Raw genomic sequence first — 25817 nt, 5'->3', positions numbered from 1 at the left:
TGCATTTGTACACTGTGTTTTTTCTGCAAAAAAAAGGTAAATTTTTCATATTTCTTATTAAAAATGTTCATCCGAAATGTTACACAACTTAAAATAAGTGTCCCACATAAGTCGTTTGTTGAAAAATTGTAATACTAATGTTGTACTCTTATTATCTTGTCGATTTTAATTTAGTCTAAATTGTACGTATTTTTAGAATTTTCACTTTTTTCTTTAAAGTAGCATAGAATATTATAATTTTTCTAATATTTAATTACAGTATTGAGTTTGAGGTGTATGTATTGTATATATATGTATGTATACAATGCAAAAAATTTTTCAAAATGGCGTCGATGGCTAATCAGGGTGCTTTTGTCGCGAAAGTTTTTCTTTGTTTATACAATTTTGTCGCTTTACAAACAATTTGTCGATGTCATATGACAATAAGAACAAAATTATTAAGTTTTTAAAAGTGAAAAGTGCTTTTACTATTTATTACCTTGCTTTTAATTGGTAGCACAAAAAAAGAAAAATTCGACAATCGGATCATAACCTATATTCGAGAATCGAGGGCTAATTTGCTTATAGAATCTAAACCAAAGAAAATTATTGTTAAAAGTAGGTAATATATACATAATTTGATTTGTCTTTATCTTAAGTGTTAAAAATTCGTCAAAAAATATCGTTTTCGATGTGTGGGTCGACATCTGAATTTTTCTGTTAATAATTATTTACATGTCTATAATTATATCATTTTTATTGTTTCAGCTCTTTCTTTTTTGGCGGATATTTGGATTTAGATCATATTAAAAACAAGCACAATTCTAAGAAGATAATTTGGAACAGTAAAATCGTGTCAAATATTTGGTAAAAATTTTCCAAATTAAAAGAGGCTCAAATTGGATCTTTTGCGGATGGAGATAATTTGCTGACAGCAGACAGGTAAGTTAAATACACTATAAATGAAAGTAAAATTCATATTTTTTTTGTTTCCGAAATTCTTGAAGAAAATAACGTTTTTCTCGGTAAATTCCAGAAAAACAATTTTTTAGGTTAACTTCGATTATTTAGGATATTATTTTTTTAATCATAATTATTTTTAATTATTTTTTTAAATAAATTTTGTCTGTGTAGAATTGGTGATCGGAAAAAAGGTTCTAGAATAAGAAAAAGGATCTTCAAGAAATCAATTGAAGAAACTGAATTCAAAAATTGATTAATTTAAAAGGAGGCTGTCTTTCTCAACTCCTTAATGCAACGTCAGAATTCGTCATCGGCAAGTTCTTTTCATCTTTATTATTATTATATTTTCGATTTTAATTTCTTTTTAGTGCTTTAAAGAGCTTTTAAATAATTTGAATTTTTCAATAATATAGTTTTTAACTTTAAAACCAATCTAAAATTATATTAAAAACAATTCTTAATAAGAAAAAAAAAATCACATTGTTTAAAAGAGTATTAAAATTAAAGTCGGAGAAAAAAATAATTTCGAATAAATGTTTTATCTTAAAATTTATAATTTATTACAAAAAAAAAAACTTGAATATTTCATTTATATACATTTAAGTCTAATAATAATCCACAAACTATACTTAAGAATATAATATTAGACGGGTGTATAACAAATATTAATTTTCAATTATCGATCATTGAAAATTACGTAAAAAAAATATATTTACAATATAAAATGAAGATGTGACAATTTTCTTCGAAAATGACATTATTGCAACTTATTAATTCTAAAAAAATATCTAGATTTTTTTTTTTTTCTATAATGCCTTTATCAGTCAGTCGAAATATTGTGTGAAAAAAAGAAAAATTATTGAAATTATCGTCGTATAAAATCACTTGCATAATTTAATATACAAAATATTATTATCGTTACAAATAATATATAGTTTTTGTGTATAATTAGAAAAAAAAGTAGATAAAAAAAATTTGTCAATTTTCGAAGTCTTTTGACAATGTTGGATGAATGTTTTTATGAGAATGATGACTGCAATGGATTAAAATTATATGAATAATTTTTTTTTACAATTCAGTATTTTGACTACTTCGACGAACGTAACGATTAAAATAGTCAGGACGCCAACATTTACAACTTCCAGGTACCAGGAACCAATCGTAGTAAAGTCGAACCTAAAATTTATAATTATTTTTAAATATTTTACGTTTTTATGAATTTCACTGAAATTGATTTAATTTGAATGAAATTATTAATGATTATTAAAATAATATTTTATAAAATTATCAAATACCTGGAAGCATCCCATATCATCGACTCCATCGCAATGATGTGGCTGAGATCCTGAACTACTGCGACCTTCATTTTCTCCAGCTCGTTTTTGCAAATATTGTTGATAATTTTGAAAATCATAAACTGGAGGTGGAGAACCAGTAACTGGATCTCTTGGTCCAGGTAATCGATTATTTTGATTTTCTTCTAAAAATGTATCAGGATAAAAAATTTCCGCCACAAGTAAACTTGTCCATCTTGGTGACGATAGACATCCACCATCCAAATAGTGACATCGCGATTGCCTTTGAAAATTTATTGAATATTAATATTTGAATTTGATGAAAAATTTAAATTAACAAAATTTATTGAATTTAATTAAATTAAATATTTACATGCATCGAGTAACTTCAATTGTTTGAGTGAAGTAGCCTTCATAGGGAATTTGTACAACATAACGCCAGACTCCTTGATAATTTTTGGCAAAAACAGGTGTTGCGTATTCAACTTTTGCAGGACATGGCGTTGGTGGACCTGTGTATTCAGGTTTTTCTTGAGGTGCAGGTCGTTCTCTTTGATAATATTCAGTTGGTGGTATTTCATCTCTTCTTTCGGCAGCAGCAGGTGTCAATGATTCTCCCTGAATTGCTTTGTATAACATACACATTCTAAATTGAAAAAATTATTTTTAATACATATTAAATTGAAATTAATTTTTCAATTGAGATTCTAATAAAGTGAAAAGTAACTTACACTCCACTTTGATTTTCACATAGTTTCCTTCCGGTACGATTTTCTACTTTCGTTTCTGAATTAGCGGCTCGTTTACTTCTACTTCTTTTCTCATTTGTATCAACTCTAAAGTAAAAAAATTTATAATTCTAATTTAATATTTCTTTTTTTTCATTCGCCTTTTAATAATTTCTACTTACGAATTTTGTGAGTAAGGTTGAACCTTAGCCACTTTTGGTAGTGAATCATCGGCTTTGAGTATTGGGAGGGCTTTACTCAAAAATTTTAATGTATGATTACGTATTAATTCACTGTGGGGGGAAAAGAGAATTTTTTTAATTACATTATTAAATAGAATTATTTTATGAGGGAAAAAAATGTTTTTCAACTCACAAGGGATACGATGATCCTTTAAAACTTTGTTTCATAGGATTTCGTGGAATATATCCTTTATTGAGGTCTCCACAAATATTGTGAATTGATACATATCCTTTTCCCTGCTTTCCCGTGTCTGTGGATTTTTAATAATTTTCAATTGATTTACATTAATTTTGATTACATAATCATAATATTGAAAAATCATTCGATAGCTTTTTGTAATAATTGATAATTTACCATGACATTCCTTATCACTGTCAATATATGGTGGTGGTTTAACTTTTGGTGGTTCCGCATTTGGTGATTCGACAAATGCATAGTAACCTTCCGGTGGTTCATCTTCTTGAACAATTGTGTTTAGTGCAGGTGATTTTGAATTTTTTTCCTTTTCTCCATTTTCAGCTCCATATGTAAAGCCACAAAGGACTATCATCTGAAATAAAAAATTAATTAATTAATTTACTAGCAAACTATAATTTAAAAAAATTAAACAACAATTTTGTTTTGAGGAATAATTTTTTTTTTCGGTAACGGTAATTTGTCACGTGTGACAAAAAACACACATACATAAATATATATGATTTGTAACCCCGTTACTAAGGCAGTATATATTTATATATATATATATATATATATATATATATATATATATATATATATATATATATATATACCTTACAAAGGTATGTTCGTCCTTAACGGTACCCGGTCCTCAAGCTATTAATAAACATTGCTGCATTCGAATGTTTTGCAGACCTTAAAATCTTTTTTTTTCTAATTTGTTTGAAATAAAAAATCTTATTTAGCACAAATCGAATTTTTATTTAAACCAAATATTTATTTGGCTTTTATAATTCTTTTTTAAAATTTAAAATCTGTAAATTATAATTATTTGGAAAATATTAAAATTATAATTATTTAGAAACTGTTGAAAATTGTAATATTTTTTTTTATTTGCTATAAGAAGCAAAAAAAAAGAAATAAAAATGAAAGGAAACAATAGACGCACTTTAAGAAATTTTCTATTGTGAGAGGAAAGTTACATCATGAAAATTAAAATAATTTGATAAGAATGAAAGTATATATTATATGGGAGTTATAATATCGGATGTAGTAGCTCAAAAGTAAAACGTTGCTTTCTCCTGTTTCCGTATTTATGTAATGGTTTATAACCACGTGCTTTTTCTGTCATGTAAAATATATTGCACGGTACATTGCCCTTCCTTAAATACTTCTGTATTATATATACATATATAATTTTCTTTTTTTTAAATGCGCGAATAAAAGTCAACAAAGTCCGGTCGCTGTTCTAGTACACGTATATAGATAAATTCGAATGCCTTCGTGAAAACACGGATGTTAGGATGTTAACCCACTTTGATTGTAGATGATTCTAGTATGTATCAGGAAAGCCGGTAAGATGACATACGCGTAATACTATGCCATTACAGTTACGGCAAGTTATAAAGGCGCCACCTTCTTAAAACTGGTTCTTATAATATGTATATATACATACCCATGTGCTTTTGACAATTTTATTTCTCCTTTTTTTTAATCTTTAATCAAATTTATTCATGTCACACTTTATTTTAGAAAAAACAATTTTTGAATTTTTGAAAAATTTGTGTTTTAATTTTTTTTTTTCAAAATCACTATTAGATTGTAATATTGAGAGGAGTTCATATTTTTATTTATGTCTATTATGTAATTCAATTAATTTTGATTAATCAGTTAATACAGCGCTAATAGTATTTTAATTTTTACAGATTCTATCCTCGATGGCTTGTAGTGTTATGTACTTCAAATATAAGGGCAAAAATAAAAAAGAGAAGGAGACGGAATTCACACAGACTTTTTAAAACTCGGTATATTTTTACGGTTATTTGTCACATTTTCTAAATGGAAATTTAACTTGAAAGTAGGGATCTCCGAGGGCTATTTAGTTTGAAACAATCTCCTTGAAGATGAAAATTCGCTATTAAGGTAAATATTTTAATTTATTGGAAAAATTTTATTACAAAAAAATTTAGTTGTATTTTTTGACGTGACAACGTCTTACTCCGAAGTAATCAAGTATTTGAATCAAATACATTTTTTTCATTGTGTTTAAGTACAAAATAAATACTAAATAAAAATCTTATAAAAAATATATTTTAATTAATTAAGAAAAAACGTTGTCACAATTAAAATTCTACGTCCGTGTAATGAATACAGAACCCGTTTTAATTTTTTAATTTCCACGCATAGAAAAATTTTGCTGTAGCAGCGAACTATTTGCTGTGACAACAAATTACGTTAGCTAATATAGGGACAGCGAACAAATTTGCTGTGGGGTCAAAAAAAGTTTACTGTAACAGTAAATTTTAAAAAATTAAGACTAATATTGTTTATCACAGCAAACTTTTTCGTTGTCATAGCAAAAAATTTAGCTGTGGTTACTAATTTTGATAGATCCGATAGCAAATATCAGTTAGCATCTGTAAGCAATTCTTTTTTTTCCGTGTAGTTAATAATTTTTTTCTTAAAAAGAAATTAGTAATTAGTAATTAATTAGTAAATTATTATCTATAAAAATTAATAATAATAACAGTGAAAAAATAGGTGTAAATAATATATATATACTCCGAGTATAAAAAATTTTAATTTTTTTTTCTCTAACTTTTTATCTAAATTTAAAAAAAAAACACTTTAGGGATATAATTATTATTTTAGTGTACTTTCTAAATTTGGATATTATTATTTTGTCTATAGAGGAAAAGTAGCAAAAAAAAAAAAAAAAATTTCCTTATACTCTAGAGAAATATTCTTTTTAGAATATAACAGTACTCATTATTATGTGTAATTTTACTGTTTTAATGTTCTTGAAATTTTCAACGTAAAAATATTAATTTTCAAATATTTTTTTAAAAATTATTTTTCTATTAATATAGTTAATGTGTTAATTGAAATTAAATAAATTAGTATTTATTAAATTATAATTAAATAAACAATAAATTAATTACTAACTAAGAAGGTAATTTAGCAATGAATATTTATTCAATATAATATTAAATATAAATATAGAATAATTTTTAAAAGAAATTTCATGATTTATGGTGAATTTGTTTATTTGTCAAGTTAATAAAAATAAATGCAGCTAAATAAATAGAATGAAATTTTAAATATTTAGTGTTGAAAAATGTCCTTTTTTAGAGTTTTTGAATACAAATAAATAATTTGCACACTGCACTTGTGAAAATAAAACAAACAAAAAAACTTACAATGAAGGTTCGAAATTCCATGATTGATGTTTAGATATCGAAATTTATATTGTAAAACTTTGTTAAGGAACTTTATAATTTTTTTTTTTTTTAAATGATATTAATAATGAGAGTTTCTCGTGACCTCGACGACGGTCATAGTAAAACTGAAGTCCTCGAACCTCAGAGACGCATACTTCGAATGCGGCATCTACCTTCACCCGCTTCACGGTTATGTTTTCCATGGTTCAATGTTCCACATATTCCTTTGCCCCCTTTCCTCGCGCACTGAAGGAATCAGATGGAAACACATCTTTTTATGGGCGCGTGACCTTGACCAACTCAAAGAATCCCCCTTGCATTCCTGATGGGAGACTTGAATGTTTGCAATGAACGCAGTCATTTACGTCACACTGCGAATGGCCTATTACATATAGATATATAGGTATATACGATGATCTGATATTGTACTTGGCAACGAGGGCCACTTACTTCAATTCCCGTTACCTTTGAGGTAGACTTAGTTGTCCTGACTGTATATTGAATCTAGGAAAGATAAAAGCTAAAACCGGTTCAATGCACTTAATCCGCGTATTTCTATTATAGCAAATCAATGATCTATTTCAAGTCACTGAATATGACTATAGATTTTCAGATTGTTCTTCTTTAGTTTTTGCCCCACCACTATATGAATGCGGAATATTCCATTTAAAGAATATCTAAAAAAATTAGGAATATAATGAAATTTAGAGAATATTCTTATATTTAATTTAATAATTATTTAATTTTTCTATATTTTTTTAGCAAATAATTAAATTTTTTTCTTTTTCAGTTCTTTTTCTCCAAATAACAATCTGAAGAATAGTGAACAAAAATGCAGTCTCCAATTATTCGGAAATTGTCCATAATGTTCAGCAAAGGACAACGTGGGATTCATCGATCGGTGAGTCGTAAATTTATTAAAAATATTTATTACTACGTTTAAAGAATAATTTTTCTTGTATTTTTCCAAATTTCAACTGAAATTTTAAATTTAATTTCTTAGAAACGCAAAAAATCTTCTTAAATGAAGGAAATGTTTCTTTAAAGTAATTAACAAACAACATCGACCTCATTTCATTGAATCAAATTTCTTTTCCGAGAATAAACCATAAGTGTATAGAACAATCTATACAGAGATAGTTTGTTGTTTTATTTAGTTAAAAAAAATTTTAGAATCAAGGAAACAATAGAATTGAAATAATATTGATCATTTTTAGTGGACATGATGTTTAGATAAATGTTAGAAATTTGAATCGTTTTATGAATTATCGACTGAATTAATAGTTTTTAAAAGAAAATAAACAGCAAAATATGTAACAGTATCTAGGAAGTTGTTGTAGCAAATATGAATTCTTAAATCAAGTATGCTGATTATTCACGCACAGTTGAGGTGTATATAGATGTAGGCGTATAGAGTTACACATAACGGTATGAATTTACGTGACAGGAAATACTGGAAACAAATCAGAATGTGACCTAACGAAAGATAAAATTTTTAATTTGCTTATAAAATATCGGTAAATTTGATTTAGAAATGACAAGAATTTCAATTTTCATCTTTCTCTCTCTCTCTTTCTCGTTCTTATGTAAAAGATTTTTAATTACAATGTTTTTCATATAATTTATAACAGTTATTTTTCTGTCAATATAAATAATAATAAGTTATTGCATACATAAAATGTATGTATAAACATTGACATTATTGTATAATCAGCAAAAAGCTTAGTTGAAGATTACATCAACTATCCTTTGCGTGCAAAAATGATTTAAGTTTTATTTATATGTATTGAATACAGTTATCCTCATACCACACCTGAGCAGATATTTTCTTTACTAGGCGCTTCCTTTCATGTGCTAAGAAAGTAGATTATGAAACTTGATTACATTTCATATTATTATGCCACAGATTAATTGTAGTCTATAATCAAGATTATGTATAGTTGAAGTCATACTGAAAATCAAATTATCCATTGCAGTGGAAATTAATTATAAATCGATTAAAAATTTAGAATTTAGTCACAATTAATACGAAACTGTGTTTAAAAACATTAAATTTTAATAATTTATTCTAAACACTCGAATATTATTAATTTAAGATAAAAATTTTTATTACGGTGTTGACCTAATTTTGTTTTTTGAATTCCACTTTTTTTTTTGCCCAATGATCATTACTATTATTTTTACGAATTCTCATTGTTTCTTGAAGTTTCTTTTATATTCAGTTTATGTTTGTTATAGTTTCCATTGTACTCTAATTATAATTTGACCTGATTTCTTAAAAATTGACAGGAAGATTATATTGTTTAGAAAATTGAGAATTTAGGAAAAAGAAAAATTAATTTCTTAAGCTAATCATTTTATTTTCTATAAATCTACATTATAGTCTACATTAAAATTTATTCAACTCACTAATGATAATTTTTCGCTTATTAGAGAGGTTTTTTTTTATTAGTATATGATAATCAATACAATTTTGAATGGAGAGAGATGTATAAGAAAAGAGAGAATGGAAAGTATAGATAATTGTGAATTAAGCATTAAAAAGTAACTAGTGAGTGATGTTTAGTTCATACTCGTCTTTATGGAATATGTTAACATCTTTGAAGAACATGTTAGGTCCATCGAATTTAAATTCATAAATTGGCCTGTCTAGAGGGAAACCAAAGGGTTTAGATTCCATGTAATAATCGCCAAATATTCTTGATGAATACTTCATTGCTTCACTTGTCAGAGGACAAATATAAATGAAGAATTGGAATGGCATTCCTTCTCGTTTACCCTTTGGCAATAAAAGCCTATCTGGGAACCCATAGAGACGTCCTTGATACTTGAAGGGTTCACCTTCAATGGCCTTTGTTAATCTCTTATAGAAGATGTCACTTGGTTCCAAGTCAGGAATACTAAAGAAAAAGTCTTGACTTGAACGTTCTATCTTGTTCATACCCGCGTTCACTGTAAAAAGAAACATGTCATTAAATTTCTGTAATCTATTTCTAATTGATAATTTCTTAATAGTTATTATCTGTAATTTGATATACTTACGGTCTAATATCCACTGATCGATTTCATAGAAATATTTATAACTATCTCGGAAGTCGTAAAGTTTATGATGTGCATCGTATTTTGGTCCAAGGAAAATTCTCATTACAGCTTTAGTTGATTTTTCGGAATTAACCGTAAAATGAAATTTAAAGGGTTTATGATTAAGACGATATTGGCGAACTTTAATTTGCGTGGATTCTGCTTCTTTTTCGCTCTCAACACTCAATCCAGCACCAATAGGCGTTTCGTATTGATCAAAGTATGTTTGAAGTTTGTCAATGACTACCGATTCAATTTTAAATTCTGGATAAACTACCTCTTCCTTCTTGTAGTTCTTCATATGGTTCTTGTATCTATTAAATAGATTTTTTATAAATATTTTTTCATAGTTTTCTTTTAATGAATGTACTAACCTGCACCAATAGTTAAAGATTCTTTTGTACAATCTGTAGAAAGCAGGATCCCTCATACTTGTATCGTAGTATTCTAAAGCACTTGGAATAATTTGATAAGGATTATTTGGTTCGAGATTGAATCCTAATATTTTTCTTGCATAAAAATCGAAGCTCCCGTAAAATGGAAGATTTAAGGAATCTTTGTTACCCTCAATGATGTTTCCTAAATAACTGAAACCTTCGGGAGTGTAAATATTCACCCATTTTCCATCTTCTTTTAGAATAAAACCAGAATCAATTGCGGCTGATATGCGAAATTCGTAATCTTTGATGTGCTATGGGAATTAAATGATTGGAATTATTATCCATTTTTGACAAATGGTATTGTAAAATAAGTAAATGAAAAATACCTGAATGTACTTGTACTTGTGTTCAGGAAAGCGGGCCCAATGAGATCTTTGAGGATATGGGAAGCTGTTGTGGAAGGTCATTGTTGGGAAATAGCCTGTGTGGAATTCTCTATCCCAATCGAAATCTTCAACGTATCCTAAATCATTTGATAAACGTTCTAAGAAATATCGATTCCAAAGTTGTTTATGTCCATAAAGATATTCTTCGCCTCGATATCCTTTTGTTAAATCAAACTCATCACTATTTAACCAAAATGGATATTCAAATCTGTAGTACATGTAATAGGTATTGAGACCAATATCCTCAGTGAAGTATGAGAGTTTGTGTTCCTCATCGGAATCAAGATTCAAATACCAACCAGAATAATTTGCAGATATGTAGTACGTTTCTAAATCACCTTTCGATTCTGAAAGTAAGACAAAAGAAATGTTTAGTTAAAGATTTCTCATTAAAATTTATTTTACTGGACCTACCCATTTTTCCGAATCGCTTTGGATGATGAGCCTTCTCTAGGACTTCTGAATTGAAAAAGGAGTATGGATAGATTTCATAAGGCGCTGGTAGCCTTATGTACTTGGTGTCTGGACGTCTGATGACAGCTTGAGCAAAAGCAGTGTAAAACATACCCTCGTTAATATGAGCTCTAGCCCAAAGGGCAGTTTTATAGAATGTCTCAAAATCCTTTGCATACCAGAAAATTCGAAATAGGGCTTTTGTTTCATGTAAAAGTTCTGGATAGAACATAGAATAAAGTGCTCCTCGCGGTAACATTCCATTTTCCCAATGACGTAGGAATTCCATCACTGCAGTCTGTGAACAATTTTTGACAAAAAATTGTTATATATATATGTATGTGTGTATTTAAAAACCAAAATATTTATTTAAAAATTGATTTTAATTTTGACAATTGATTTTGAAATTCACATTTATGAATAATTACACTGTTGGTGTACGAATCCATGTTGGCTTTTATGTCCCATGCTTGGCCTTCTTTGTAGAGATCAGGATTGATTATTTCCGGTTGTGAGAGATGATAAACAATATTGTATATACGTTTTTGCTTTAGAAGATAGTCCTTGTCGGCTGTGAATTCGGTGAAATATTCGGCACATATCGTTTGGCTAAAACACGCCAAGATGGCCAGAAACACTAAGAGTCTGGCCATTATGGCACGCGGTTTTTTTTTTTGCTTTTGTTTTTTTTAAATTAAATCAATAACTCTTATGATGTGCTCTCTGTCGAGTATAATGACTGTCTTGCGATCCACCGCTTGGACTTTTATACCAAGCTTTGTTTCTTTAATCTTTTCGCTATAAGTCAAAACGGTGACCCTTGCATATTGTTTTCATGAGCTGTCGATATATAAATATCTTTTGATTAAAAATCTGTTGACATATAGCCAAATTTTCTAAAAACTAATTTTCTAATTCTTCAATATTCTACTTTGATTTATAAAAGACTTTTTTATTACTGCTTGATTGTACTAAAAGCTGTTATTATCTACAAAAAATTAAGTATGAAAACATTCTGTTTCTTAATAAAAGTATTATAATTGTGGTATTTTTCGTATTTAAAGATTATGGTAAATCGGCGTTTTTAATTGAGTGATAAATACAAATCAGTTTTTGATTTCTTTAATGAAATAAATGTTAAAAATAAATATTAAATTCATATTCCTGATGGATGAATTAAATGAATATTTTGTGCTGGTGATCTTGATGAATGGACAAGGCATATGTTTAATTAGATAAATTAATACTATTTGTGTGTACAATCATGTTGTTTTCAATAACAACAAGCGAAAGAAAAGTCAAGGATAAGTTGATTAATTTGACTCGATATCATATATTGTCAAAAAATAATAATTTAAAAATTAAAAACATAATTTTTGTATGTTTTTCTAGAATTTGAAAACATTTAAAATATAAAAAATTAAATAGTTAATATTAAAGAATTAAAAAATTTTGAAATATATTTAAATAAAATTTTTAAAATTAATTTTTTTTTAATTCTCTATTAATTATGGAGAAAATGATGAATTACCTATATAGTCATTTATTTGTTCATGATAAAATTAATTGACATCGTAAATTGTTAAGAACAAGGATTTATTTCTATCTATTTCGTTGTAAAAATGACAGTTTATAGAAACAATTTTATTAGAAAAGCGAATTATGATTTGAACTTTAACCATTTGTTATCTGTCAACGAATTTTCTGTTATTATAATGCTATAATGTTATGATAAATGAAATTCATTAAAGTAAATAACATCATAGGTCAATATCCTCTTTAGAGGCATTTATGAGTCTTAAAAATGTTTAAAAAGATAAAATTTCGCATTTTCATGTTTGTTATCGTTGTAACTTATATTGAAATATCGTGTTAGTTGAGAAAAAGTAATTTTATTTAAAAATTTGTTATAAAATTGATTACAAATTTTTTTTTTGATTTTTTTGAAATTCAGATCTGAATATTACATAAAGAAAATACAGTAATTATTATAAAGTTTTTTTTTCATTCGGAAAATAATCATCAAATAAGGGATAAATATTCATAGATGAGACATCATTTTCAGTATACTTTTTGTTTATTTTTAAAAATGACATTAGATATAGATAAAATGAGTTTGTAAGCAATTAATTAATCTCTCTTTGAAGTAAAAGACAATTAAATTTACGAATACTATAGCCACGTTTATAAATCTAAAAATCTGTTGTATTTATAATAATACTCTTTAAAATATACACACATTCAATGTTATGTTAGTAAAATTAATTTACAAATTGAATCACTTTTGAATTTTAAACCTTTTTATGAAAGATAGGAACATCCTTCCAATACATATTAGGCATAGTATTATCATAATAATACATTGGTCTATCCATGGGGAAACCCATAGGTTTAAATTCAAAATGTTTTTTGCCATAAACAGGAATATCTACGTCCGCCGACATATATTCATTATAGGGGCTAATATAAACAAAAAGTTTGAAAATCATTCCCTCTGATTTTCCTTTTGGTAGCATCATACGATCAGGAAATCCGTACATTTGAGATGAATATTTGTATCCCTCTCCTGTGTCAATGGTATGTTGAACCTTTTTAAGAAATTCAGTAGTTGGTATTCCATCAGGAGTTACGTAGAATGATTCATGACTACTTCGTTTAATTTCATTTGTCCCTGATTTTACTGCAATTTGAAAAATGATGACATTTATTATTTATTTCATTAAAGAAATTAATTATTTCTTAATATCTACAAAAAAATTTGACTTACAATCAACAACCCATTTGTCCATTTCAAAGAAATTCATCCAATTGTCTATCATATCAATTTCATGTCCATGAACATCATACTTTGGTCCAAGGAAAATTCGTATCCAACCCTTTGTATCTTTTTCACTGTTTATTGTTATATTATAAGTATAAGGTTTGTGATTAAGTCGTTGCTGACGAGCTTTAATTAAAACTGATTTTGCTTCCTTTTCATTACGAATAGCAACACCATTATTTATAATTGATTCAAATATATCAAAATATGTGACTAATTTATCAACAACAACTGAATCAATTTTCACTCCAGGAAATTCTAATTCCTCTTGAGTATATAGTGGAAGATTTGATTTATATCTGAAAGAAGATTATTCACAGATTTAAAAATTATTATCAATCAATAGAATAGAATAAAGTTTACATTTATTGAAAACAAACACTTACTTTAAAAAGAAATCAACAATCTTCTTGTACATCCGATAAAATCCTGGATCTCTCATATTAGTGACACTCATATCCAGGACACTAAGAATTCCTTGATATTTTGATGACGGATTTTGTCCATATCCAAGAATATTTCTTGAAAGTCCATCCAGTGAATCGTAGAATCTTAAAAAGGATGAATCCATATTTCCTTGAATCATATTTCCCAAGTAATTCATGTCTTTCATGTAATCTTTGTAGAATTCGTAATAATTACTTTTGTCTTGTGTCATTACTTTTCCGCTGTCGATCGCTATGCTTATGCGAGATTCTATGTTGTTGATTCTCTGAATATTGTAAAATATTTATAATAGTATTCATTATTGATAACAGTATAGTTACTATTTGTACTAACCTCGACGTTTTTATATTTATAAAGTGGAACATCCGACCAAGATGGTCTTTGAGGGAAAGGAAGTCCTGTAGGATGTATCATACTTGGATAGTAACCAGTAACAATTGGTTTATCCCAGTCAATATATTCCACTTGGCCCAAGTCATGTGATAATCTCTCCATATAATAGCGTGCTAGAATTTGCTTATGCAAAAAATAATACGATTCTCCACGAACGTCTTTCATCAATTTGTATTTTTCACTCTCCATCCAACCAGGAAAAATAGCAGTAATATAAGCATAGAATGTATTCATTCCAATGTCTTCCGTAAAATGATTTAATTTCCATTCCATATCATGCTTTTGGGTTATGTACCATCCAGTGTAGTTTGCATTTATCGTATAGGAATTTTTGTTCTCATTTTCTAATTAAAATCCAATATTAAAAAAATATATTATAAAGAAATGTATAAAGAATTTTATCTCGAAATTGTAATTTAAAATTAATTCTCACCAACGTCTCCCATTTGAATGCGTTGGGCCTTAAATATGACATCATCATTGAAAAAATAATGGGGTGTTAGTTCGTAAAGATATGGTAAATTGATGTGTTTTGTATCTGATCGATGGAGAATAGCTAAAAATAGACAATACTGATACATTTGTTCGTTAACGTTAAATCGAGCCCAAACTGCAGTTTTATAAAAAGTTTCATAGTCCTTTGCAAAGTATAACAAATCAAAAAGGCTAATCATTTGTGTCTGGAGATTAGAATAAACGTGGAATAACATCCCACGTGGTAACATTCCATTCTTCCAAAGTCCCAAGAATTTGTTTGCCACTTCCTAAAATGATAAGCGTTACAGATAAGAGTTCACAGCTTCAAAATTGATATATAATATTTTTTTCAGAAATATCCACAGAACTTTATTAAATTACAAATTTAGATATTTTCAAAAATCTCTTACAGATTAACTATTTTTAAAAAAAGCTTAATTTATATTTTAAAGTATGGAATATCTTTTGTTAATTACAAACAAAAATATAAAACTCAGAAATTTACAAGAAAGACTTTAATTAAAGCATAAGAAACGTGACAAAATTTCATTAAAATCTCTCAACAAATTGATTTTAAATAAATACCTTGTCTGTATAATCGTCAATGTGATCGGCAATATTCCATGACTTAGCAATTTCATACAATTCTGGAGAATGAATTGTAGGTTGATCTAGATGCCAAAAAAGATGATAGAGTTCTTTTTGTTTTTGTGCAAAATCTTTATCAGCTTGTAATATTGGTTCTGTGTAGGCCGCAACTTGTAAATTTAAAATTATTGCTGCCAAAAAAGCAGCAATCAATTGTCTTTCCATGGTTCTATTTCAATTCAAAGACTAGTTTGTGAAAGGCGGTAGTGCTTTATATATACGAAGTTTTATGTAGAGAACCTTTGACCCTTGTATATTTTTGTGGTAGATAATCTTTTGGTCCTATTGCGCAAGTTTGGTGATTCACTTCTTGTTCATGCAACTGATAAATTTTTTTGTCCTTTGACGATCATAGGTTAGTAAAAAAAAAATTATATTATCTTCACCAGGATGTTATACTTATATTATATTCAAATCATTTTGAAAATTATTTTGAGTAATAGTCGCAATCTGTAGCCACTAATTTCAATGATTAATGTGATTCATTACACTGAAAAAAATGTCTGCTTAGAATAACTAGAATTCTGGTTAGTATAACCATATAATAAAATTTTAAATATATCATTAGTACTACTTATTAAAAAATCTGGTTACATTTCTGATTAATTTAACTAGAAATTCTTCAGAATTTTTCTAAATTGTTTGGTTATTTATATTCTAGTTGATCTTATCAGTAATTAACCAGAATTATTCAACTAGAACTGGGTAGTGTTATTAACTATTTCTTCTTGTTAAAATAACTAGCAATTTTTTAACCAAAATGCATCTAGCATGAAATAATTAATTATTAAAGCTAATAAATATAGTGATTCTATCCACTAAACTATACAGCCATATAGTTGGATAATAAAATTTCCTTAAAACTTGACAAAATAAATTTCTATTTATTAATGAAAAAAAAAATTCTTATATAACGTGAAAATCTGTACAGCGTTGAGACAATACTGTCTAATTTAAATATATATTCTAATTTCAAACTGTTACGTTAAGCTCTTCAACGTTCTTGTGAAAAATAGTAACGTCCTTCCAATACATATTGGGTACAGTCTTATGATAGTGATACATTGACCTATCCAAGGGGAATCCAATAGGTTTCTTCTCAAAATGTTTTGTTCCAAATACAGGGAATTCCACAGTCATTGTCTGCTCTTCTACATAGGGACTGACATATACGAACAATTTAAGTGGCATTCCTTCGGGTTTACCCTTTGGCAACATCATACGATCTGGAATTCCATACATCTGGCCAGAATACTTGTAGCTCTCTCCTCCTTCAAGAGCCTTGGTGATCATTTTATAGAAATCAATGCTTGATGATGTGTCAGGAACAACAAATATTGATTCATGACTGCTACGCTCAATTTTGTTCATTCCAGATTTCACTGAAGATAAATTTATAAATATAGTTTTAAAATTATTATTTAATCCACTATCCATATGGAATTAGTATTATACTTACGGTCTGCTACCCAGTAGTCCATTTCGAAGAAATTCATCCAATTATCGATCATTTCAATTTCGTGTCCATGAACATCGTATTTAGGTCCAAGGTAGATGTGTATCCAAGCCTTGGTTGCCTTATCGCTGTTAACTGTTAAATGATAAGTGAAGGGTTTATGATTAAGACGCTGTTGACGAGCTTTGATGACAATGGATTGTGCCTCTTTATGACTCTTGACAGCAACTGCATTATTTATCATTGATTCAAAGTTGTCAAAGTAAGTGACTAACTTATCAACTGCTACAGATTCAATTTTCACTCCAGGAAAGACTAATTCCTCGTGTGTGTACGTTGGCAAATTGCTCTTGTATCTGAAATGCGATAGTTATCGAATTGTTTCGAAAAACATGGAATATGAAATATTTATATGGAATATCACAAACCTAATAAAGAAATTGAGAATCTTTTTGTACATTCGGTAGAATCCTGGATCTCTCATGCTAGTGAGACTCATGTCAAGGGAACCGACAATTGGTTGATATTTAGTTGATCTCTCGTGGCCAAATCCAAGAATATTTCTTGCATATTTGTCAACTGAATCGTAGTACCTACGGCAGAGGGAATCTCTATTTCCTTGAATGATGTTTCCTAAGTGATTCATGTCTTCCAATGTGTTTTCATAAAGTTCGTAAGGTTTGTTATCATGCTTTTCTATTCTTCCATTGTCAATTGACATCATTATTCTCGATTCAAGATGATGGATTCTCTAAATATTAGAAATATTTTACAAACTGTTTGATTTTTAAAAATTTGTCATTTAAGTATTAGTGTAACTAACCTCGACTTGTTCGTATTTATGAACTGGAACATAGGACCATGTGGGCCTTTGTGGGAATGGAAGACCTGTTGGATGAACCAATGTTGGATAGTAACCGGTAACAATGGGTTTATCCCAATCGAGCCATTCTAATTCACCCAAATCGTTAGAGAGTCTTTCAAGATAGTAACGAGCCAACAGATGCTTGTGACTGAAATAGTACATTTGTCCTCGAACACCTTTCAATAAATTGTATTTTTCACTGCTCAACCAGTAAGGGAACATTGCATTTTGATAGAAGTAGTAAGTGTTCATGCCAACATCTTCTGTGAAATAGTTTAATTTCCACTCTGTATCATGATCATGTGCTAAATACCAGCCGGAATAATTTGCTTGGAGAATGTAGGGCTCATTTCCAGTTACTGCCTTCTTGGCTGCTGTTACATCACCCATTTTGATACGTTGAGCTCGTTCGATGACATCTTCATTGAAGAAATAGTGTGGTATAATTTCATAAAGATTAGGTAAACGAATGTGTTTTGTGTCGGGACGATGGATAATCGCCAGAGCCAACATGTAATTAAACATATGTTCGTTAACGTTAAATCTTGCCCAAACAGCCGTATTGTAGAAAGTGTCATAGTCCTTTGCGAAAAAGAATAAGTCATAAAGTGCAACTATTTCTTTTTGAATATCAGGATACCAAGGTGAAAATACTTCTCCTCGAGGTGTCATACCCAACTTCCATAATCTTAAAAATTCATGAACAACTTCCTGAAATAATAATAGATTTGTTACTTTGTTTTGTTCTTGTGGTAATTTTTTTAAAAAAATTTAGAGGTCAATTTGTACCTTATTTGTATAGTCATCTACATGGTCGATTATATTCCATGATTTGGAAATTTGATAGAGTTCTGGATGATAAATCGTAGGTTGATCTGCATGCCAGAAAAGTTCAAAAAGATTCTTTTGTTTTTGAAGAAATGTGTTGTCAGCGGTGAAGGTTTTATCTGTATAAGCCGCGACTTGTAAACTTAAAATTATTGCTGCTAAAAAAGCAGCAATCAATTGTCTTTCCATGGTTCTATTTCAGTTCAAGACTAGTTTGTGAAATGCGGTAGTGCTTTATATATACGAAATTTTATCTAGAGAACCTTTGACTTTTGGGTGTTTTCGTTGTAGATAATCTTTACTGGTCCTATTGTGCAAGTTTAATGATTCAATTCTTGTTAATGCAACTGCATCATCAGATTCGCAAATCTTTATTCAAAAATTTTAATGTATGATTTCTATAGAAAAAGGCATTTTTTTGATTTAAATTATTATTAAATTTATTTATTATTACAAATAATTGCAAATGCAATATTTCAATGATTGAAAATGTTAAAAATTAATTTGTTCACACTTATAATATAAGACATTTTTAGAGTCTAAATTGTTATTTTATTTAAAGATTCTAAAATATGGAGTTTGACTAACTTTTTTTCCGATTCCTTAACCAAATTTTATCTACCCTAAATTTTCCGATCAAACTAATTCCGAAGAATAGACATCTAGTGATTGAAAAAAATAATTGTGAGAGTTCAGTTTTTCATCCATTTCAATTAATTTTACCGCGAAAAATCAAAATCGTCATCATCGAAACATAACAATTCTTTGTTTTTTGTTTATAATGGTATTAGAAATAAAGAAGATCTGTCTTCGATTTTTGGCAATATCACTTGATGATGTTGCTAATCATGTCTGATAAGGGCGTACTCTTAGTAACCTTTATTATTTTTTTTCGTGATTATAATGATGTTGAGCGGGTGTCTTCTTTTTGAAGATAATAATATTTATTGATTTAATTGCGCAAGCCTTACTCGTAATTATAATAATTCTTCAATATCGATGAAACTTCATTTTTGAAGTGTGCATTTGATAATTGTTTGCCCTTTAATCCGGATCGTCTTGTCAAAATTTTCCAATATCTTTATTATAATTTTATTGCAGTGTTTCTTATTGTTTTATTATATATTAATTTTGCATCAAAAGTTCTTTTATTTAATTTTGATATATTCGTATTTCATTTTATTGTATGAAGCAATAATTTTCAAAAAAAATTTTATACATTTCTAACAAAAAGTATTGTTTATTTGCACTGTCTTTATAATATTGATATGTCAGTGTTTATTATCTTTGCATTATTATTCATATATGTATATATAATTACCAAAATATCAAGTATTTTAGATTATGATGAATTTTTAAAAAATATTTTCTTTTCAAGCAAAAACAAACTTGATTTTATCAATAATTTTTTTTTTTTTTTGTTGATAGTAAGCTATTTTTACTATAGTGTAATTTAATTTAATTCACAATATGGCGTATAATTGAATTACAATGTAGATGAAAATTAATTGTTTATCACATTGAAGAAAAAACAAATTTTGATGCAAATTATCCGTTCTTTCAATCATAATCATAAATTTAAATAAATTAAATTAATAATAATAATAATAAAATAAATAAATTAAATAAATAATCATAAATTGTAGATAAGTTTAACAAAATAATTAAATTATAAAATTATTTTTATTATGAATTCTTATTTTTTCTAACATTAAGCATTATTTTCTAACATTAAGCATATATTTTATTTCATTTTTTTTTTTTTAATTTTATATAATTTTTAATTAAATATTTGTAAAACTAAAATATTAAATATAAAATAGAAATAAAAACAAATTTAAACATTTCTCTGGTAATAAAAAAAAATATCTATGTTTTTTAAATAAAAAATTTTAATTATTAATTAATTTAATTAAAAAATTTTTGTTTTAAATATAATTTTATTCTTTATAAATTATTAAATAATAAAATTTTTATCTATTTAATTATGGTTTTGAAAAATTAATGTAATTTTTTTTCTATTTAGCTATAGTTAATTTTTAAACTCAAAAATAAACGAAGAATTAATAACAATTTAATTTTTTAATTATATTTACTAGTAACAGTGAAAGTAATACTTATTTTTACTATTATTGTTATCATAAATATTATTTTAACTGCATTAATTATAATAGATTTTTAATATTATTTTTTTTAATAAATAAATAATTAAAATTTTTATAAATTATTTTTTTTAAATCAATCGCTAATAAATAGTGATAATAATAATTGTAATAATTAGTAATTATTACGATTTTTATGAATTAATGAATATTTATTAATTATTAATTATCAATATTAATTATTTAATAAATAATTGATATCAGTTTTTGTTGAGGAAGGTGAATTAATAATAGAATAATGTAAATTAGTTCAAAAATTTATTTATTAGTGAAAATTCACTATTTTTACATAACAATCTTAACACTGGTTCATAAACCAAGTGAAAAGCTCTTTTTTTTAAGTCGATGAGCCATTTGCTTAACTTAACAATTTCAGTCCATGATTGTCAGTCATGAAACAAGTCAACCAAGACCATTGAATCTCCTATTTATCTATTGACTCTACACTTTAATATTTTTTCCTATATTATTTTACATAATTTAAAACTATTACACTTTTCTACTGGATGTTTGAAAATAATAATTTTATTTTCAAATTAGTGAAAATAATGATTGGTAACAATGAAATAATTGCAAAAGAAAGTATTGATTGATGATGTGCTGGAGATTCTATTTCATTGGGACCTATTTCTTTCGTCAGGTCTGAAAAAGTTAATAGTATTCGCTCATCTCTTTCGAGTGGTAGATCATGACGTCCTTGAAGTAAGCGTTTGGCATGGAGAAGAACCATGGTTTCACTGGTCTGTCCAATGGATAACCAAATGCCTTGCCATCGTAGTAGAATTTGCCGAAGATGGGGAATTCGTATTCTTTGCCTTCCTCGAATGGATAGACGTAGCAGAAGAGTCTGTATGGCATACCCTCCCTCTTACCCTTTGGCAAGAGAAGACGGTCTGGGAATCCGAATAATTTCTCGCTGTAGGTGAATGGTTCATTGCCTTCGGCGGCCTTGACAATTTTTCTGTAGTAGGTCTCGAAGCTTGTGTAGTCGTCAGCAGTGAAGGTGGATTCGGTGCTCTTGCGTTCAACGTTGTTCATTCCGGTCTTGACTAAAAAGGAAAAGATCAGGAAATTGTTAGAAAAGATCTGAGAAATTGTTTGGAGTTCAGAAAATTGTTAGAAGATGTTTTGGAAGTAATACTTACGGTGGTATTCGAATCTGTCGAGTTCGAAGAAGTTCATGTAATTTCTTCGGAAGTAGGTGTATTCGTCGTATTTCTCGCTGAAGTAAGCTGGTCCAAGGAAGATCTTGACCATCACTTTGGTGTCTTTGTCGCTGTTGATTCCGAAACGGTAGGTGAATGGTTTGTAGTTAAGACGGAGTTGTCTGGCCTTCATGTTGATGGCATATCCTTCTTTGAAGTTCTCAACAGCAACGGCATTATTTATGGTGGCATCGTAATAATCGAAGAAAGTGGTTAGTTTGTCAACGTGGAAGCTCTCAATCTTGACACCAGGATAGTACAATTCATTGTAGGAGTAGTGTTTCAAGTTCTCCTTGTAGCTGTTTAACAGATTTGAAAAAGTAGAATTAAATTTTGAAATGTAATTGTTACTAGAAATGCAAAATGTTTCCGAAATACTTTGCTCTTGTTAGGCCAATAATTGAATTTGTCTCTGTATTGTGAAAACCTTATCAAAGCTACCTAGTAACTGATATTTGAACGTGTTCAATTTCTTCGTTTCATGGCTAGACAAACTGGTATAACTTTTGATACCCCATTTTTATCTCGGGAGATTTTTATACGCCGATATGCGGAATGTATTTTCAGAATCAGAAAAATTCTTACCGTTGGAAGAAGTAGAGGATTCTGTCGTAGAGTTTGTAGAACATTGGATCTCTCATGCTGGTACTGAATGTCATGAGGGAGCTTGGGATATAGTCACGTTTGCAAGTGTATTTGGTGTTGTAGTCGAACAAGTTTCTGATCAAGTATTCGTATGATCCGTAATATTTGTAGTTGAATGAATCAAAGTTTCCTTCAATCATGTTTCCAAGGATGTTCAAACCCTCTGGGGTGTAGATGTTGTATTGTTTGCCAGTCTCGTCAACAACGAATCCATAGTCGATAGCTTCATAGATGCGGTTTTCTTTCAAGTCGATTTGCTAGAAAAGAGAAATAGTTAATATAGTAAATAATTGACAATTTTTTGGTATTTGTTGATGAGAATTATACCTTCAAGTAGTCTAGTTTGTATGGTGGGACGTTGTACCATTCGTCACGTTTGGGAACAGCAACACCGTTGGGATACATCAAGTTGGAGTAGAAACCTGGGAATTTACCCTTGTACCAGTCGAATGGCTTCATTCTTCCTAAGTCGTTGGAGAGACGTTCCAAGTAATAACGAGCCATGAGTTGTTTGTGGAAGAAGTAGTAGAATTCACCACGGAATTGTTTGGGGACTTCATAGTATTTAGTGTTGACCCAGAATGGGAAGACCATACGGAAATAATAGTAATAACTGTTAAGACCGATATCATCGAAGAAGTAGGACATTCTGTATTCTGGATAGTAGCATTCTTTGCAAGATCCGGTGTAGTTGGAGTAGATCATGTATGTATCAGATGAGCCACGTTTCATTCCAATGTCGTAGTTCTTGTAGTTTCCGCCTGGAATTAATTTTTATAGATGTTAATTTTTTTGTTTTTGGAAAATTGGATTTGGTTTGGGAAAATAAATAGTACCACGGCTCATTTTGACTTTCTGTGCCTCTTGGATGATTCTGGAGTCGAAGTAGAGGTATGGGAAGACTTCATAAGGAGCTGGAAGACGAACATATCGGCAATCACTTCTGTAGATGACGGCAGTGTAGTATGCATTGACGAACATGTATTTGTTGACATAAAGACGTGCCCAACATGCGGTCTTGTAGAAGGTTTGGAAGTCCTTGGCGGTGTAGAAGAGACGATAAAGTGACATCATGTCCTCCATCATTTCAATGTTGTAGTATGAGAACAAAACTCCGCGTTCGAATTTCTTCTCCTTGTATCGGTACAGAAAGTCTTGTACAACAGTCTGTAAAAGAGAATAAAATATTTCCAAATGAACATTGTTCTAGGGCTTCTAAAGATTTTCAACTGTTTTGTTCATAAAAAATTCATTATTAACAGATTTAAGTTTCTTAAATTATTAATTCATCAATGGATGTAGATTTTTGAAGAAAAAAAATTGTTATAATTTACCTTGTCAGTGTAGTATTCCATGTTGCTTCCGATGTCATAGTTGCGACCAATTTCAAAGTATTCGGCATCAGTTAAAGCTTGTTGATCAACGTAGAACATAAGTTCGAAGAGTTTCTTCTGCTTATGAAGGAAGTCCATGTCCGCGGTGCGAACATTTTTGTAGCCTTGGTAGCCTTGGGAAAGGCATACAGCCGAAAGTACCAATACCAATGAAAGCCGCAACATTTTGGTTGAACTATGCACCCTTTGGTAAATAGTTACACTTCTGCCAGCGGTTGGCAGGAAGATGCTGTTTGAACCATTGATCACGGCTTTTATACCGTCAAATTTCACTCGAATCTCGTTAACCTGTGACCTGTTGTAGATTAAAAAAATCAGCAGTTGCCTGATTTTCAAATCACCACCTCTCCGTGCAAAAAAAAAAAAAAAAATCTCGATACTGCAGCACATATGTCAATTTTATGCAAAAAAATAATTAATACCAAATTATTAATTCTTCCAAACACAGTGTTCACCTTGTTCATAAATTGCATATTCCTGTAAGAGAGGATGTTTGGTATGTTCCACAGAATAATTCAAATTAGAAATTTTCTGTTCATTATTGCTTTTCTTGACTGTGATTTCCAATTAATTGGCATTTTTTTTTTTTTTGCACTGTACTAAAGAGAAAAGAATTTTTTATTAAGAGAACGTTTTTTTAAAAAACAAAAGACGAAGAAATAATAAAATTTGTTGTTTGAATTATATAAAATTTTCTGTCACTTGAGAGTTAAAAATATTTTAAAATAACATAAATTATGGCTAATTATTCAAACATTAATTTTATTAATATTTATAATTAATTTATAATTTCATAATTATAATAAAAATAAACTATATATCAATAATAATTATTAAGTATTTTGAAAATAAATTTTATTTTTTGATAAACTATGTTGATAATTTCGTTTTGTACATTTGAATTAATTCTCAAAATTATTAATTTTAAATTTGTAAAAAATTACACTGTTTAAAAATTAATTGTAGGCATACATATTAATGAACATTTTTGATTTTTATCCAATGTTACATAACTAAATATTTTTCGTCAAAAGTTAATTTATTATTTGTAATAGGCTAAAATGATTTTTTATCTTTTGTAAATTACAAGTTAATTAAAATTATGAACAGAAAATTAATTATTTGAACCATTCTGCGGTAACCAAGAATGTAGAATCAATTATTTTTTTCAATAATTATAGATTAATAAATTAATAAATAAATTATTTATTAATTAATCATTTTCTTTAATAATTGCTTATCAAAATATTAAAACAAACTCCATTTTCTGAATTCTTTCTTTGTCAAATAATTGCAAAAATATTCGAAAATCGCCCTTAAATATCATATTGCTTTCTAATTTATAAAAAAATGATTAATTTTTATTAAAAAAAATTTTTTCTATATGTAATTATTAGCATTAATAATAGTAAATTCCTAATTGGCATTGTATTAAAATTAAATTTTTGTCTTTTTCCATAAAACTAATCGTACATTATAATTTGCGATTAGCTTTATTATTGCTGAGCTG

The 25817-nt window shown here is 28.2% G+C and overlaps 5 protein-coding genes and 1 long non-coding RNA gene across 8 annotated transcripts; 1 reads left to right on the top strand and 5 right to left on the bottom strand.

Moving 5' to 3' along the window:
* The first annotated feature begins 341 nt into the window (after nucleotides 1-341).
* On the top strand, nucleotides 342-1237 carry LOC127284539 (uncharacterized). Its single transcript, XR_007843496.1, has 3 exons — nucleotides 342-597; nucleotides 748-921; nucleotides 1114-1237. It is a non-coding gene; the product is annotated as an uncharacterized LOC127284539 (long non-coding RNA).
* Nucleotides 1238-1608: 371 nt separating this feature from the next.
* LOC127284440 (uncharacterized) lies at nucleotides 1609-6830 on the bottom strand. The gene is made up of 8 exons (XM_051309865.1): nucleotides 6586-6830; nucleotides 3563-3758; nucleotides 3341-3458; nucleotides 3148-3258; nucleotides 2969-3073; nucleotides 2611-2883; nucleotides 2238-2520; nucleotides 1609-2118 (listed from the first exon to the last, which is right to left on the bottom strand). The coding sequence occupies exons 1-8, from the start codon at nucleotides 6604-6606 to the stop codon at nucleotides 2011-2013; spliced, it is 1215 nt and encodes a 404-aa protein (XP_051165822.1). The 5' UTR covers nucleotides 6607-6830; the 3' UTR covers nucleotides 1609-2010.
* Nucleotides 6831-8945: 2115 nt separating this feature from the next.
* LOC127284493 (arylphorin subunit alpha-like) lies at nucleotides 8946-11712 on the bottom strand. 2 transcript variants are annotated; one of them, XM_051309939.1, is made up of 6 exons: nucleotides 11395-11711; nucleotides 10928-11264; nucleotides 10454-10860; nucleotides 10062-10378; nucleotides 9649-10001; nucleotides 8946-9558 (listed from the first exon to the last, which is right to left on the bottom strand). In XM_051309939.1, the coding sequence occupies exons 1-6, from the start codon at nucleotides 11617-11619 to the stop codon at nucleotides 9155-9157; spliced, it is 2043 nt and encodes a 680-aa protein (XP_051165896.1). In that variant the 5' UTR covers nucleotides 11620-11711; the 3' UTR covers nucleotides 8946-9154. The 2 variants fall into 2 exon arrangements, with proteins under 2 accessions (XP_051165896.1, XP_051165895.1); XM_051309938.1 differs by having other exon boundaries at nucleotides 9649-10378; nucleotides 11395-11712.
* Nucleotides 11713-13024: 1312 nt separating this feature from the next.
* LOC127284485 (arylphorin subunit alpha-like) lies at nucleotides 13025-15977 on the bottom strand. The gene is made up of 6 exons (XM_051309929.1): nucleotides 15690-15977; nucleotides 15061-15391; nucleotides 14568-14971; nucleotides 14174-14499; nucleotides 13734-14086; nucleotides 13025-13646 (listed from the first exon to the last, which is right to left on the bottom strand). The coding sequence occupies exons 1-6, from the start codon at nucleotides 15915-15917 to the stop codon at nucleotides 13258-13260; spliced, it is 2031 nt and encodes a 676-aa protein (XP_051165886.1). The 5' UTR covers nucleotides 15918-15977; the 3' UTR covers nucleotides 13025-13257.
* Nucleotides 15978-16616: 639 nt separating this feature from the next.
* Nucleotides 16617-19106, bottom strand: LOC127284484 (arylphorin subunit alpha-like). Its single transcript, XM_051309928.1, has 5 exons — nucleotides 18863-19106; nucleotides 18032-18784; nucleotides 17637-17959; nucleotides 17212-17564; nucleotides 16617-17134 (listed from the first exon to the last, which is right to left on the bottom strand). Exons 1-5 carry the CDS (start codon nucleotides 19088-19090, stop codon nucleotides 16725-16727), a joined length of 2067 nt encoding a protein of 688 aa, XP_051165885.1. The 5' UTR covers nucleotides 19091-19106; the 3' UTR covers nucleotides 16617-16724.
* Nucleotides 19107-21304: 2198 nt separating this feature from the next.
* LOC127284491 (arylphorin subunit alpha-like) lies at nucleotides 21305-24539 on the bottom strand. 2 transcript variants are annotated; one of them, XM_051309936.1, is made up of 6 exons: nucleotides 24248-24539; nucleotides 23750-24080; nucleotides 23241-23674; nucleotides 22854-23170; nucleotides 22209-22567; nucleotides 21305-22112 (listed from the first exon to the last, which is right to left on the bottom strand). In XM_051309936.1, exons 1-6 carry the CDS (start codon nucleotides 24470-24472, stop codon nucleotides 21715-21717), a joined length of 2064 nt encoding a protein of 687 aa, XP_051165893.1. In that variant the 5' UTR covers nucleotides 24473-24539; the 3' UTR covers nucleotides 21305-21714. The 2 variants fall into 2 exon arrangements, with proteins under 2 accessions (XP_051165893.1, XP_051165894.1); XM_051309937.1 differs by having other exon boundaries at nucleotides 23753-24080.
* Nucleotides 24540-25817: the final 1278 nt, after the last annotated feature.

The sequence above is a fragment of the Leptopilina boulardi genome, unplaced genomic scaffold, assembly GCF_019393585.1.
Source record: "Leptopilina boulardi isolate dan_hultmark-lab unplaced genomic scaffold, ZJU_Lbou_2.1 LbouV2_325, whole genome shotgun sequence".
In the NCBI taxonomy this organism is placed as follows: Eukaryota; Metazoa; Arthropoda; class Insecta; order Hymenoptera; family Figitidae; genus Leptopilina; species Leptopilina boulardi.
Note: the sequence above shows the minus strand (reverse complement) of the source record. Positions and strands in the feature narration are given on the sequence as shown.

Bases quoted from the DNA above. Each gene is read 5' to 3' on its own strand.
- LOC127284440 (XM_051309865.1), bottom strand. From the start codon at position 6,606: ATGGAATTTCGAACCTTCATT. The intron at 2,884-2,968 runs GTAAGTTACTTT...TTTTCAATTTAG, and splicing joins TGTGAAAATCAAAGTGGAGT to AATGTGTATGTTATACAAAG. The intron at 2,521-2,610 runs GTAAATATTTAA...AAATTTTCAAAG, and splicing joins ATTGAAGTTACTCGATGCAT to GCAATCGCGATGTCACTATT.
- LOC127284493 (XM_051309938.1), bottom strand. From the start codon at position 11,619: ATGGCCAGACTCTTAGTGTTTCTGGCCATCTTGGCGTGTTTTAGCCAA. The intron at 11,265-11,394 runs GTAATTATTCAT...AATTGTTCACAG, and splicing joins TGGATTCGTACACCAACAGT to ACTGCAGTGATGGAATTCCT. The intron at 10,861-10,927 runs GTAGGTCCAGTA...TCTTACTTTCAG, and splicing joins AAAGCGATTCGGAAAAATGG to AATCGAAAGGTGATTTAGAA.
- LOC127284485 (XM_051309929.1), bottom strand. From the start codon at position 15,917: ATGGAAAGACAATTGATTGCTGCTTTTTTGGCAGCAATAATTTTAAAT. The intron at 14,972-15,060 runs GTGAGAATTAAT...GATTTTAATTAG, and splicing joins CATTCAAATGGGAGACGTTG to AAAATGAGAACAAAAATTCC. The intron at 14,500-14,567 runs GTTAGTACAAAT...TACAATATTCAG, and splicing joins ATAAATATAAAAACGTCGAG to AGAATCAACAACATAGAATC.
- LOC127284484 (XM_051309928.1), bottom strand. From the start codon at position 19,090: ATGGAAAGACAATTGATTGCTGCTTTTTTAGCAGCAATAATTTTAAGT. The intron at 18,785-18,862 runs GTACAAATTGAC...TTATTATTTCAG, and splicing joins TAGATGACTATACAAATAAG to GAAGTTGTTCATGAATTTTT. The intron at 17,135-17,211 runs GTAAGTATAATA...ATTTATCTTCAG, and splicing joins GGACTACTGGGTAGCAGACC to TGAAATCTGGAATGAACAAA.
- LOC127284491 (XM_051309936.1), bottom strand. From the start codon at position 24,472: ATGTTGCGGCTTTCATTGGTATTGGTACTTTCGGCTGTATGCCTTTCC. The intron at 23,675-23,749 runs GTACTATTTATT...AATTAATTCCAG, and splicing joins GAAAGTCAAAATGAGCCGTG to GCGGAAACTACAAGAACTAC. The intron at 22,568-22,853 runs GTAAGAATTTTT...TCTGTTAAACAG, and splicing joins ATCCTCTACTTCTTCCAACG to CTACAAGGAGAACTTGAAAC.